Here is a 13626-nt window from a genome sequence, read left to right on the forward strand (position 1 = left end):
GAGCATGCAGAAAAAGCAGTTTTCAAGTGATCAGACTTTGAGCAGCAGTCGAGTTGCAAGGCTGCTAGTGGGAAACTGCATTGTTGTAGCAAGGCATCACGGAGATGCGTGGAGATGTGGAGCATTTGCTCCTAACTTAAATAAAATATTCACCCTAGATTTTGCTGGTGGTAGGCAGTTCACTATATTGCAGGTGTGTAGGTGAGGTGGCAATTAGGCTACTGAAAACAGAAGACAGTTATCAAAATTTTAAGTCTTGCAAATAGACGTGGGATTTCCAGAGCAAGTCTGAGTATCTCTAATTTTCCCACTCAAGGGAAGCTCTGGTCCTTAACCCTCTGGTTTTCAGTGTTTCACTGTTTTGGGGTGTTAATTCTTGAGCACTGTTTTATTGTTACCAATGTAGGGAAATTATTCTTTGTGGCTGAAAAAGGCTCAAAGTTTGTCTCCAGGTTGATTTGGTCTTGCTCCAGATCCCTATAATCCAGTCCTTTGCTGCCAGCAGTGTAGCCATACCTGGCATGATGCTGTGCCCAAATTCAGATCGTGCTCCACTGCTCCAGGTCAGAGCTCATGTCTTGCCTCCCCAAAGCGCACGTCTGTCTGTCTGCATGGCTGGACTTTACGTGGCTTGTCCTGGGACTCTCTCAGAGGTTGAAATCATGGAATGGTTTGGGTTGGAAGGGATCCTAAAGATCATCTCATTCCAAATCCTACCACAGGCAGGGACACCTTCCCCTAGATGAGGTTGCTCAAAGCCCTGTCTAGCCTGGCTTTGAACACTTCCAAGGATGGAACATCTATAACTTCTCTGGGTAACCTGTGGCAGGGCCTCACCACCCTCACAGCAATTAATTTCTTCCTAATATCTAATCTAAGCCTACTCTGAGTTTGAATCTACTCCTCCTTGTCCTGTCACTCCATGCTCTTGGGAATAGTTCCTCTCCTTTTTTTTTTTTTTTTTTTTTTTTTGTTGTTGTTGTTGTTTTGTCTCAGGTACTGGAAGGCTGTAATTAGATCACCCTGAACCCTTCTCTTCTGCAGGCTGAACAATTCCAATTCACTCAGGCTCTCATTGTAGGAGAGGTGCTCCATCCCTCTAATCAAATGTCAAACCATTATGTCCTGTGTTCCTGCCCCATTGTCCTTCCAGAAGGAAACCTAAAAAAGTGGGAGCTGGAAGGATGGAGTGATGGTTTTAGAAGGAACAGGGGCTTGCTAAGTAATATTTGGGGAACAGCACCCAGAGGTTGATATGGTTGCTCTGTGGTGGTGGTGAAAATATTTCCTCCCTGCAACTCACAACAAGAATCCAGCTTTCAGAAGAGCAGTGTTTCTTCTCTTTTTATATGGGTGGTTAAAAGGAGTGGTGTAATGAATGTGAAGGCAAGAGAACAAAGCATATGTAGAAAAACCACTGGCTTCTCAAAACAGAGTAGGGCTTTTAAAAAAGAAATCGGAAGCACAGCTCTCAGAGAAAGGCTTTCAAACTTCTGCTCAGAGAAGGCTTGACTTTAATCTCCTAATCTTAGTTTTGAAGTTTGGGAAAAATATATCTGTTACCATTGGGAGCAGCCCACAGTTGTATTTGGCTAAAGCATTGTATTTTCAGTTTCAAACTGCAATAATTAAATTTACTCTTTCTAATCTGGTTTGCCTTAGATATGTCAGGAAATATAAACATTTGCATTCCCCAAAAAGCAGCTGTGGTTTGGCTGTACCTGGTTGGGATCTAAAGCTTACTGGGAGCTTCCCCCTTACTGGTAACAGACCTGCTGTGCTCTGTGGCCTTCTCTGATAGAAATAAACCCCAACTGGGATGAAAAGTGTTGGTGTCATTTGTTGGCAGGGCTGTTGGCTTACATGTGGAAAGTTTGTTCTAAGTCACTATCACAGGTGCCAAAACATTAGCTGAGTAGCGAGGGCTGCCTGGGGCCAGCTTGTGTCAGCTTGGCTGCTGTGTCTCCGGTGGCTGCCATCCCCAGCCTGGCTGCCTTGTGAACTGCTGGCCTCTGGCTTTTCCAAAGGGAATTGAGTGGAGCCAGCACTGCCTGCCCGTGTGTCCAGCTGGCTTCAGGCAGCTCTGGGACACGGGGGCTGTGCTGGGCACCCCCAGTGGGAAGCTCTGGAGCTCCATGCTGGTGGGTTCTGAGTGGAATAGCACAAGTGGGAAGGGAAGGATAATCAGTTCAGTGTGCTGTGAAGGTGCCTTGTTGGAGTGATGTCAGGGAAGAAACATGATTTCTTAATTTATATAACAGGTGCAGAGGGTCCAAATCAAAAGCAGGCTCCGGGAAGACCCTGAACATGGCACATAGCAAAGGGCACTGTCCACTAGGAATTGCTTACTTGTCTAAGCAAACTAATGGAAGAAGTCTTCCTCTTTTCCATGTCTGAAACAAAGTGTGGAGCCTAAGGGATTGGCCTAAGGTCAAACATACATTTTAATATTGGCAAATGTAGGAGCCCATCAGAGGTTTCCACTCTGGTTTTTCAAAAGTTATTTGCCTGTGGTCCCAGCTTAAAGGCTTTTAGGACATCTTCCTGCTTCCCCTCAGCCTTCGGGAAGCAGCATCTGTTTCAGAATCCAGTATCCTGGCTCAAGAAATCCCAGAAAGGTACAGTTTTCCTGCTGAACACACTGCTGGGGTCCCGGAGAGGATGGTGGAATGTGTCCTGTGCAGTGAGCTCGGCTGCTTTCCAGCTTAGGGTTATGGCTGGTACCCAGAAGTCAGGGAATGGCCCCTTCAGGTGAGATTTCATTGTGGATGGTCTGCAGTTCTCCAGCTCTTCATTCCTGTCTGCTCCTGGTACAATCAGACCATCCTCCATGCTCTACGCAGACAGAACAGAGCACAGCCAAAACAAATGAGAAAGGGCAGAAGGCCAGTCCCATCCTGAGCACTGCCATGTGCTTAAGGGGAAGTACTGTTGTGGCCCTTAATTTCATGGGGGTTAGATTAACTTTGCTGGTGGGCCCTCACTGCTTTTTAGACCACTGAATGCTGTGACCAACTCCATGATGTGTTTGGGGTTTTAGCTTCTTGACCTTCCATTGGTTTTCATTGAATGCATGCAGCTAAAAATCACAAGCAACTGTCTGAAATCAAATGCAAGTTACTCTAAGGTAATGGAAGTTTTTCTAAATTATAATTCTTTGTAGGTTCATTTTTCTCTTTAATTTTGATTTTTCTTATTAAGGGTGAGTTTTCTCAGGTTTCCTGGCTGTGATCCTTGTTCCAGGATCTGCTTAAGAGTTTGAACCAAAGCTCTCTGGGTACAGAGCTTTGTTAGTCTCAAACTGCTAAATCCCACAGAAGCATGAAGCCCAGTGCTGTGTCTAGCTGTGTTTCATTGTATTTTGTATGACTTCATGCCACTGGGTGTCTCCATTGACATCAGGGGGTGCCGAGCCAAGTTCTCTCTGATGCTGCTTACCTTTCCTCTTCCCTGCGCACGTTGTCTAGCGTGGGAGAAGTCATCTGAGCAATCTAGGTTCAAACTAGACTATCAAAACCAGCCTCCTGGTGCCCTGTGTGTGACCAGTGGGGCTGTCAGCTGGTTCCTCTGCGTGGTTATGCTGAATGAGTGCTCCTCTCCAGTTACTGTCACGTATGTTCTCCCTCTCCTGCTGTGGGATGCCTCCCAATGCTTGTGGGTCCAATTGGTGGCATCAAATTCCAGTTTTAGAGCAGTGACAGCACAGTGGCATTGTCTGCATAGGGAACGAGATGCGGAGACCTCGTGATGCTGTAGTCTTGCTGCAGCCTGTTTTAATTAATTACCGTGTCATGGGTGATGAAGTTGAAGAATTGGCCCTAGTGAGGGATGTCTTGTCTAGTAATCAGTTGCATAGTTCTGGTTCAGCTCTGTAAATGATTGCTCTTCTTTTTGTGTAAATAGTATTAAGAGTGCAGTGTGCTTTTCTTAAAATTCTTGGGTATTTCACCTAGGTTTTTGTAGTTCTCCTCTTTCTTCTCCCTAAAAATAAATTATGAAACTGAGAATGGGATCCTAAAGAAATCTGTTCCAATAATGGTAAAAACTGATCAAAACCAGTCATTTCTCATTCTTAAGTCATGCATAAAAATGAAGTTACAGGCTTGCAGGACAAGCTCATTGAAAGCATTAGGATTTGGGTTGTAAAATTAATACTTAGGCACGATCAGTGTGTATTTTTAAAGAGGAGAAAACAGTTGTCTGAGCACTTGGCTTCATGTATGGCTTTCGCAAAACAGAAGTACTCAAATTTTGGGAGGAAAGGGAGTATTGAGGAGTTGCTTTCCTCTCCTCTTGAATACTGTTCTTGCAGTTTCCCTTTCTGAGGCTGTGGCTCAAATGTCCAACAGTCCTATGGTTCCTTTAGGTTTATATTTGCTTTTGTTTCTTCTAGTCTAACCTTCTTACAAATTTTTTATGTTAGCAGATAAAATGAAGAAGAATAGGAAGAACATTTTATCATGAACCTATCAGTATCTTTGAAATTTTCTGTGCTTTGCCACCTTATATGGATTTTACCACAGCAGGTAAAGCATATTAGGAAGTGGTTCCTATTAAAAAGTTGGTAAAACAGTTGTTAACATCTGAATTATCATTAGGGTTTGAAGTTGAGATGAATGAGGTGATTCACACCTCTCATAAAGAATTTTATGTCCTCCCTGTAGGACTAGATAGGCAGCCTGTGTGATTTGCATTCAGAAGGTGTTTTGTCTCACTGTACTGGGCTAGAGACCTGCTTCTTTCATTTATACACAATTCAGTTTTGTTGTAAATGCAGGGCTCTACATGCCTGTGTTCCGGTTTAGGCTTTCCACCTCTTGTGGTTTCTGTGGCTCATTCTTCAGGTAAGGCAGGGTTCTGTGGCAGTGAAATGCTGTCCCCTCTGGACAGCAGAAATGCAGCTGTTAGTTTATTGTTGTCCTTGGATGATACGGAGTAGGAAGGTTATCACTAGACTCCTCTCAAAAATATTTTACATGTGTTTATGGTTTTTTTTTTTGGTGGTGGAGAAAAAATATGGGATTTGCTGCTTGGAATGTGATGAGACACAGTGAAAGATGAGTCATAATAGACTCTAAATTAATGAAAGTTCTTGTGATTTTTCTCTCTCCTCTGCATTCAGTTATATATGCTGTCCCAGGAAAACAGAGGAAGGAGTTGGCATTGCAGTTAATGTAGAAACCCCCTTGTTGAAGATCCACCGATACCTACCAACCTAGGTTGTTTTATAATGTGCTTTACATACATCAGTCTTCATGCTTTTTTTATCAACTGTAGGAGATAAAAGGATGGATCCTTGAGAGTATAAATCTCTTGAATTTGCATGTACTGTGTAATTAGCAAGCTCTTTAGCAGTCAGAGTCTTGCTGCCTTCCAGATAGATCCACATTCAAAGAATATCTCACTTAGCACTGGGCTCCTGGGAAGTTATTAAATGTAATCAGCGTTAAAGAATTTCACCCATTTAAGGAAGTACCAGGCCTGAAGAAGTGGCCACAGTGCAATCCCTGGGCATGGCAGTCAGTGCTTGCCTGCTGCACCTGCACATGTACCAGGCAAGAGTCTCTTCTCAACTGCTCAGCTGTTAAATTTAAGAGTTTGGAGTGAAATTACTGTAAGGTGGGTTTTGTGCCTTCCTACTGAAATTTTGCTGGTTCTGAGATTAGGGCTGGTAGGGGGGAGGACCGGAGGGAGCGGCTGGTGAACTGTGGGAAGTTACTTGCTCTTTGTTCCTTCAAGAGACGATTTCGAGCAGTAGCATTATGGCCATTTGGCATTGATGCCAAAGATGCGTCTTCCAACACCCTACTGAAAATCAGGCTGTTCTGGGAAACACTGGAAATTCTCTAATTGTAGGTGCTTTGTAGATGTGTTACAGGACTTTTTATTCCTGTGTATGTATGTGTTCCATCCCCTATTCCTCCTGTTTATCAGACTGAAGACCCCTTCCCTGGGAGGTGGCTGCGGCAGTGAGCGAGGGGTTTATGGTCCAGCTGCTCTGCATCACCCACTGCTGTGACAGTCCTGTGGTGGAGACTCCTGCCTTGCTCCCCTCCCGTTTAGACCAGTTAAGGCAAATCACCTGTTAAAAGCAACCTGGCTGAAGGTGCCTGGGGCAGGTGGGGGGGCTGCTCTTGGGATCTGTGCCACAGGTCTGGTAACAGGCATGAGGTGAGGAATAGTGACTGCAGCTGCCTTCTTAGCTCTTTGCCTTCAGCCTCCTGGGTGCAGCCAGACTTTCTAAGGAACAGCCTGGAAAACTGAGGATGAGTGACATGATGAGTTCTCTCCCTGCAACAGCTGCTCCTCCTTGCAGGGAAGCTGTGGCCCATGGGCTGAAAATGTGTCCAGCTGCTCTAGGATGTCCCACAGGTGTGCAAGTAATTGGAGGAAGGCAGGGGGAAGGGTAGCTGAGGGGCCCGGGGAGGAACAATAGAAGGGAATCTTGAGTGAGGAGAGGGACTTTGAGGAGTGAAGGGAGTGCCTGGTTTATGCCTGTGTAGGTTCCAGTGAGTTGGAGGGACATTTGGGTTAGGGAACTCAGATGCTTTTTTTGCTCTTTGGGTCCAGGAACAAGAAAGGTTCTGTGGGGTACAAGCCAAGGTGAAAAACCTACCAGGCAGTGATCTATGGAGTAGAGCAAAAGGTGCTTTGCAAAGGACACCAAAAATCAGCATACAAGAGCAGTGAGAACCAGGCAAGCAGCAGAGTGGGGAAAACTTGAACAAGATGCACCTGTGAACAGGCCTAGGAACATTTCATTGTGCAGATGCTGCCCTTAAGAGCTATATATTTGGAAGAGTTCCTGCTCTGGAAGCTGATCAGGGCCAGTGCCTGATCGTCTCCAGCTGTCCTGCAAGCTGTGGCACTTGATGATGCTGCCAGCTCTCTGGAGTCATGACATTTAGTGCTTCTTGCTGTCCCCCCTCCTGTCCCATTCAAGGCTTTTACCACCCTTAGATTTGCAGGTGTAATTCCAGTGCAATCAAGTGGTCCTTCTATTTTGTGGGGTTTTATACCTTTTTTTTTCTGGGTCTAGTCAGGAGCTCTTGAGCAAATGCAAGCTGTTTGACTTGACAGAATTGGAAGTAGCTCCACTTGCTAGTAGTTACATTAGTAGATTATCTAAGCTGTGCTTGATAAAACTTGAGGTGTGTTTATCTTTTAGCCTTGATTGTTTCAACTGGAATAGCACATCTGGTCATGGCTTTAGTCATGTTTCAGTGTATTTCAGAAGAACAGTGAGAAGGCAAAGTCTACTGATCAAGTTAAACAGTATCTCTGTTAATGTACATTATGAAAGAAGGGATGAGGGGAAAGGAAATTTTCATAACTTCTGTTTTGCAAACTGCACTTGTAAGGTTTCTTGCTGGATATATGCATGTTGTCAAGTTGCATGTAGATGGATGGAACAAATTCAGGCTCTGCTTTCATATTTTATGAGCTTTTTGTTTTCAAGGGACCTTTCAATGTGCTGTTTGTCTGTGTGATCTTTATATTAAAGATGATGATAGGATTATTTTAACAAAATAGAGGAAAGAGATTGGAAAGTTCTTTCTGCCTAGTCAGAAAATGTGTGTGGGAGGGCCTGGCAGGAAGAACCTGATGCAGGAAGAAGAGACACCTCTGTTTGACTTAAACTCTGCTCCCTGGAGCTTACCTGGCTTCTTTGCCTAGCCCAGGGAGCAGAAGGTTTCTTGAATTAGCTGCTATTTTATGTCCCAGAGCACTGTGCACTGGCTTGTTGATTTTTGTGCTAATTCCTGGCACTATTCCAAGCATAGTAACTACCATATTTTACACATTGACAGATCAAACTGTAGCTGTTTGACTATGCACATGTTGAGTTGATGAGTTTAAGATACTTTGCTTGTCTTTCTAGTTGAAAGCATTTTATTACTTGTGGTGGGACTGAGCTTGGTGTAAGGCTGTGCAAGGGGAGCTGTGCTCCCTGCTAGGTGAGGGTGGCCCGTGGGTGAGTTTCTTGACAGCAGTCTTGCAGGTGAAGGTGGTGATGGTTTTTGCACTGCTGAAGCACAAGAGCTACATGCAAAAAGAGCCTACAAGCTTGTGGCAGCCTGCAGTGGCTGGGTTCCCTTTTCTTGATGTGGCTGTGCTAGTGTGGGCTCTGCTCATTCCCCAAGTAGTTGCAGGGGGGGAGCCCTGGTTGGAAATAGCTCCTTTTTCCTTTGATTTGGCCTCCTCCCCTGAATTAGTTTGTGTTTAATTGCTGAATTTTCCTCAAGCTGAGGCAGCAGCTATACTAGACAGATGAGTCTCAAGAAGGATGAAGTGTTGGCTCCTGTTCAGCTGGGCCAGGCACAATGCAAGGTACTTTTGGCACCCTTCTCTGTGTTACTAAGGCATAATCAATCTTGGAGTCTTTGAAGACATTTGTACAACACTAAAATCTTGGGCTTTGGACTAAAGCTTTGTTTGGAAATACTGTTGAAATGTTTGTCAAAATACAAAGGCAAAAACTGTTAGAAGACAGATTGCCCTGAGCTCACCCTCTGATTGTGCTTGCTCAGGACTCTTATGTGCAGTGGAAATTAGAGGCTCAGCTTGTTTGGGGAAAAAAAAAAAATCAGCCTGTCTTTGAAAAAGTTGGTGCAGGTAGATCAGTTAGTGTGTGTTAAAGGTTTGGTTTTCTGGTTTCAGAGTATGGCTTTTACAGTGTGTGCAGCATTTTAAAGACAGAACTATTAAACTACACGGTCAGCTAACAAAATGAATATATATTCAGCTTTTGGAAGAAGTTAATGTTGTTTGCTAAACAGGCCTCTCTGCTTTTGGGAAATGATAGTGAATCAGCTAGTTTTAATGGCCAAAGTATTAGATTTTATTTATACCAAAGTTCAGAATGAAGTCCCAAACTTTTTGATTCAAAACAAAAAGCTCTCCAATCACCACATAACAAAATAGTCCACAGCTGATTTTGATAGAGCTGGCCAGATGGATGTCAGGTAAGGATACATAGTTTTCTGTGCATTTAACACTTAAAAGTAATTTATACTTGTGACAGGGAAGTGTCTGAAGGTGTTGCCTTTGGCATGTATTGAGTGCTTTGGGGTTGCAGAGTAGTTTTCAACAGGGGATCATTGATGCATTCCAAAACACACATGCTTTAGACTCAGGTACTTTTTTTCCTGCACTTCTGAATGTGACTGTTTTTCAAAGTGGAGTAAAATACTTTATCCTGTTTCTTATAATAACAGTAAGGATTTAAAGTCTGTAGTTTTTCCTCACTTTAAAAAATAAGCTGGGCCTCAGTTTTAACCAGTACTCAAGGGAAAAAGACGTGAATGGAAAAATAATGTACATAATCAGGAGAGTAATCCTTACATCTGATCTGAAGAAGAAAATTAATTTGTTTTAGGAATGCTTTTAATAAACTTTTTGGAATTGAAGGCCAGGCATGTAGAGTTGAAAGTGTTCTCTGTCAGTAAGTTAATGCATAAGAAAATGAAATGGAGAGGTGCCTTGGGGTGCAGGTGCTTTGCATCTGTGGCATAAAGTAAGAGTCTAGCAGAGGGCTCCCATCATGGTCAGGGGCTGGAACATGTGGGAATGGAGAGCTGGGTTTGTTCCATTGTAGGAAGATTAAGATTAAGGGAGGCCATACTGCTGTCTTCAGCTACCTTTTGGGAGGAAATAGAGAAAGTGGAGTCAGCTTCTTGTAGGTACATGGCTGTATGCTGAAAAACCACAGATGTGAGATGGAACATGGGAAATTATCTTTAGATAGAAATTTTTAATTTACTTATTTTACTGTGAGTGGAGTCAAATGCTGAAACATGTCCTGAGAAGCTGTGGTGTTGTTGATCTTTGTAGACACTTGAAGCTTGACCGGATGAAGCTCTTAGGTAATTAGACCTGCTTTAAGGGGAAGGTTGAGCTTGAGGTGCCTCCCAAACTAAATTACTAGTTAGGAAATGAGAGGCAGCTTGGGGAAAGCTGGTAAGCAAGTCCTAGAGGGAAATTAGCAGGGTGAAATCCTGAAATGATGCTGTTGGTAACTTCTGTCTTTTGGGAATGGTGCTTTCTAAACTCTGGTGTATTGAATGGCTTTGTTCCTTAAAAAAGGGAGGAGTTTTCCCTTAAGGCTGTGTCCCTATGGCTGGTGGGCAGCACACTCTGAGCAGGGCAGATGGGGTGCTCTGTCTCTGGGGTGCTCAGCCCCTTGGCCACCCCTCTGTCACTGCTTCTCCCCTCTTCCTGTTGGAGAGGGTATTTTTCATTAAGATGAAAGAGATGAGAGAAACTAAAATTAGTATCAGAGTTATTAGAGACATTAAGATATTACTAATGAGTTCTAATTTAATCTCGGCACCCAGGCATGTATAGCACTGAAACCTTTTATTAGGTTTCTATAATTGTGTTACAAGTGATACCCTCAGGCTAATGCTGGAGCAAGTGAAATTGCCAGGCTGTGTGCATGACAGCAGTGACCTGACAGTCCTGTGAGGAGAGTGGGGCTTGCTCTTCGCTGTGCTTTCAATGCTCTGTGTTTTACATCAGGCTCCTTAACTGTCAGGGGCTTAGTGCTGTTTCTGTTTAAGAGTGCCTTCTATGTCATTTTGGCTCTGGACCAACAAATCCTAGCCTTCATGCTCTGGGAGTATTCATCAGGGGAGGTAGCTGGGTGGGGAATCCCAGGAGTGCAGTTCCAGCTGAGATAGCCCTATCCTTAAAGCTTTCTGAAGGAGAAGCAGGTTCCCATGTGTCTCGTTTCAGAGGGGAATGCCAGGTGCAGCTCTGATAGCCATGGATTGCCTCCTTGCCAGGGTCAGTGCAGAGCACCTGAGATTTCAGACCTTTTTTGTTACAGGTCTGAGCTTTGCAAAACCCCATCAAACAAAGCTGTGGAGGGCTGCTGTAAGGAGAAATGTTCCGGGTGTCAGCAGCTTGGCAGTGCAGATGCCGAGCAACATTTACAACCCCTCTGCTCAGACACCTATTTGTGCGTGACTGAGTCGCTCTGCAGTCTGTATTACAATTTCACTCATGCTTTGGTGGTGCCAGCTCAAGAGAAGTGGTCCTTCCCTGACCCCCAGTTCCTTGTGAAAGGACAAACATTTGAGGGGGTGAGCTGGATCAGGGAACCCATCCAAGTTAAAATGAGCCTGGCCAAGAAGCTAATTTCAACCTTGGGACAGCTTCTCTGGCAGCCGGGAGCAGACGAGCGTGCCCAGCCGGTGATGAGCGTGCAGCCCTCCCGCTGCTGCTTTTGGCAGCCTGCTGGCTTCAGCCAGGGCCTTCAGCAGGGTCTGGGGCTTCCCACTGGAGTGGGGAGAGTTTTGTTTCCTATATTTGAAATAAGATTGAAGTGTGAAACAAATCTACCCCCAAAATGGTGTCCTGATTCAGCTCAGTCTGTGACAACTTCGATCTTTGTTTGCAAACTTACATAAAAATGTAGCGAATTGAAATATTTTACTTTGGTTTTGACCTTCTTGACATAAATTAGCTGCACTTTCCAATGAGAGTTGCTATATGCTGGAGCAACATTTTCAAGTCAAATAAGGTGTTTTAGCTAACTCAGTGGTTTTATTTTTTTCCCTGGTGAGGGAGATTTATTGAAGCTCCTCCCTGCAGGCTTGGTCTCAGTGAGCTGGTGACCTGGAGCTGGCTCTGAGCAGAGCCCGGTCCTTTGGGGGTGTTTACTGATTTTTCAGTGTGCGTCCTTGTTTTTCCAGTGTGCATCCCCCCTGTTTTTAATCACTGTCAGTTATGTGGAGCATTGCTGTGCATTAACCTGCAAGGCTGCACTACAAGAGGTAGTGCAGGTGATGGTTCATTAATATTTCCATCCCAAGGCCTGGTCTGGGTTCTCTGCAGTGGCCTGGGTGAGAAATCCTCTGCAGGAATTATGGCCCTTTGGAGAATCGGGTCTGTTTTCATCCATGTGTGCCCTCCAGCCCAACTGGTGCTGTGTGGGGAGGGATTGCCAGTGGTGTTTGCAGTGGTTTAAAACAGAGGCCCGCCTTGGGCACAGAGAGGGCAGTGTGGGGGCATACCAGCTCCAGTTCAAAGGGCACATACAGCCAGTTGTGGAGTGGGACTGGGAAACTTGGCCACCTGTATGGCACTGGCCTTCCTGGGAAAGGCTGTCTCCTTCCCTGGAGCCCGAAGGATGGGATGGAGGTGGACACCTGCAGCCCCTTTCCCCCAGGGCATCTGTTTCTGCCTTGAGGTGGAGGGAAGGAAGCCCCTGACACACTGTCACACTTAATACTGTGTGACTGTTTGGGCTCTGGTATTTATGTGTGCCTCTGGTTTTGGATTTACTTGCTTAATAGTCTCTTGCTTTTTTCCTCCCCTTCTAAAACATGTATTTGTGAAGCGTGAGAAAACACTCATCTGCAGTCTGTACCAGATCCTTTCTGGCACTTGCATATCCTGTGCTGTAGAACAAATAGACCCTGAGTGTGTCCATCACAACTCTGTGATGTAGGTTTCCTTATTGAGGATATTAAACTTGCTGAAACACATACAAAGATGGAATGATTAAAAAAACCCCCCATTCTACAAGAATGAAGCTTTTAATCAACTTTCTCTGTAGTTGCAAGGTGAGAGTGATTGCAGTGCCTTTAATTTTTTTTTTTTTTTGTGAGCTGCCCAGGAGCTCAGATTTTTTAAAGAAGGTTCCCCTAGTGTAAGAGGTGAATAGGTGATTCCTTGAGGCACAATCTGGGTGAGTATTGGATCCTAATTTGAGGCATGGTTAACATTCAAGTTAACACACATTCAAATTTTGATACCCTCAGCACCAGATGTATAGTGGGAATGTTGCCCCTTTGATGGTTCATCTTCATGATGATGATTGTTGTGCTGCCACTGACTGTGTTCAGGTAACTTTTGTGCCCAGTGTTCTTAACAGTGTAAAATAACTTATCAGCTGATAATGTAATGTTACTTAAATTTAGATGAAACAATCACAACTTTGTGTCCTTCTGACAACATCTGAGTTTCACATTGTCATTCCTTGTGGGTTTTGTCTTGTTTCAAAATTTAAAATGTGGTGTTTCTGATGTTAAGAAGCATTACTTCGGTAGTGTAAGTTCAAGCGTTTTCTGATTATTGTGTTTTTCTTGTTTGCTTTAAGAGTCAGATTTACAGATCTGTCAACACAGGGCACCAACATGTTGCACCAAAAAAATGGAAGAAAGCTACCAGGCAGCTGTTCGAAGGGAGAGGACTCAGAGTATCCAGGCACTGAACTTTGAACTGAAGTACATGATTGTTGGTCACATCACAGCTTTTCAAGGTAGGAATTTTTGAGTAGTTTATAACAGTATCCTCTGCAAGCCAGAGGAAAGCTCTTATCTTTGTTTTTCATTCCTCTTGCATCACATGCTGTTGTCACTGCCTTATGGTTTGCTTCCCAGTTCTTTGATGATTGTGCTTTTGGATAAAGGTGATGGCACTTAATCTTGTCTGGTATGTTAAGCATCTTCCTGAATCTAATCAGGAATAGATTGAAGCCAAGACTTTGTTCCTGGGGTTAGTGTGGATTTTTAAAGGCATTTTCAAGTGTCTTTTCAGTGCCTGATGGTCTTGCTTTTTGATACTCTCTTGTGTTGCCACACCATTTGCAGGTGTAGAACGTCGCATGAAGGCGCA

At 44.2% G+C, this 13626-nt stretch overlaps 1 protein-coding gene across 4 annotated transcripts in view; it reads left to right on the forward strand.

Moving 5' to 3' along the window:
- The window catches only part of LOC104693055 (glypican-5-like), a 338825-nt gene that overhangs the window by 10390 nt on the left and 314809 nt on the right, over nucleotides 1–13626 (forward strand). For 3 of the 4 annotated variants that reach the window (XM_039556826.1, XM_039556825.1, XM_039556827.1), the window contains exon 2: nucleotides 13109–13270. The exons of the other annotated variant lie outside the window; for it this stretch is intronic. In XM_039556826.1, coding sequence (XP_039412760.1) covers nucleotides 13109–13270 — 162 coding nt within the window. The remainder of the gene's footprint in view (nucleotides 1–13108; nucleotides 13271–13626) is intronic. 4 annotated transcript variants of the gene reach the window in all.

The sequence above is a fragment of the Corvus cornix genome, chromosome 9, assembly GCF_000738735.6.
Source record: "Corvus cornix cornix isolate S_Up_H32 chromosome 9, ASM73873v5, whole genome shotgun sequence".
Lineage (NCBI taxonomy): Eukaryota > Metazoa > Chordata > Aves > Passeriformes > Corvidae > Corvus > Corvus cornix.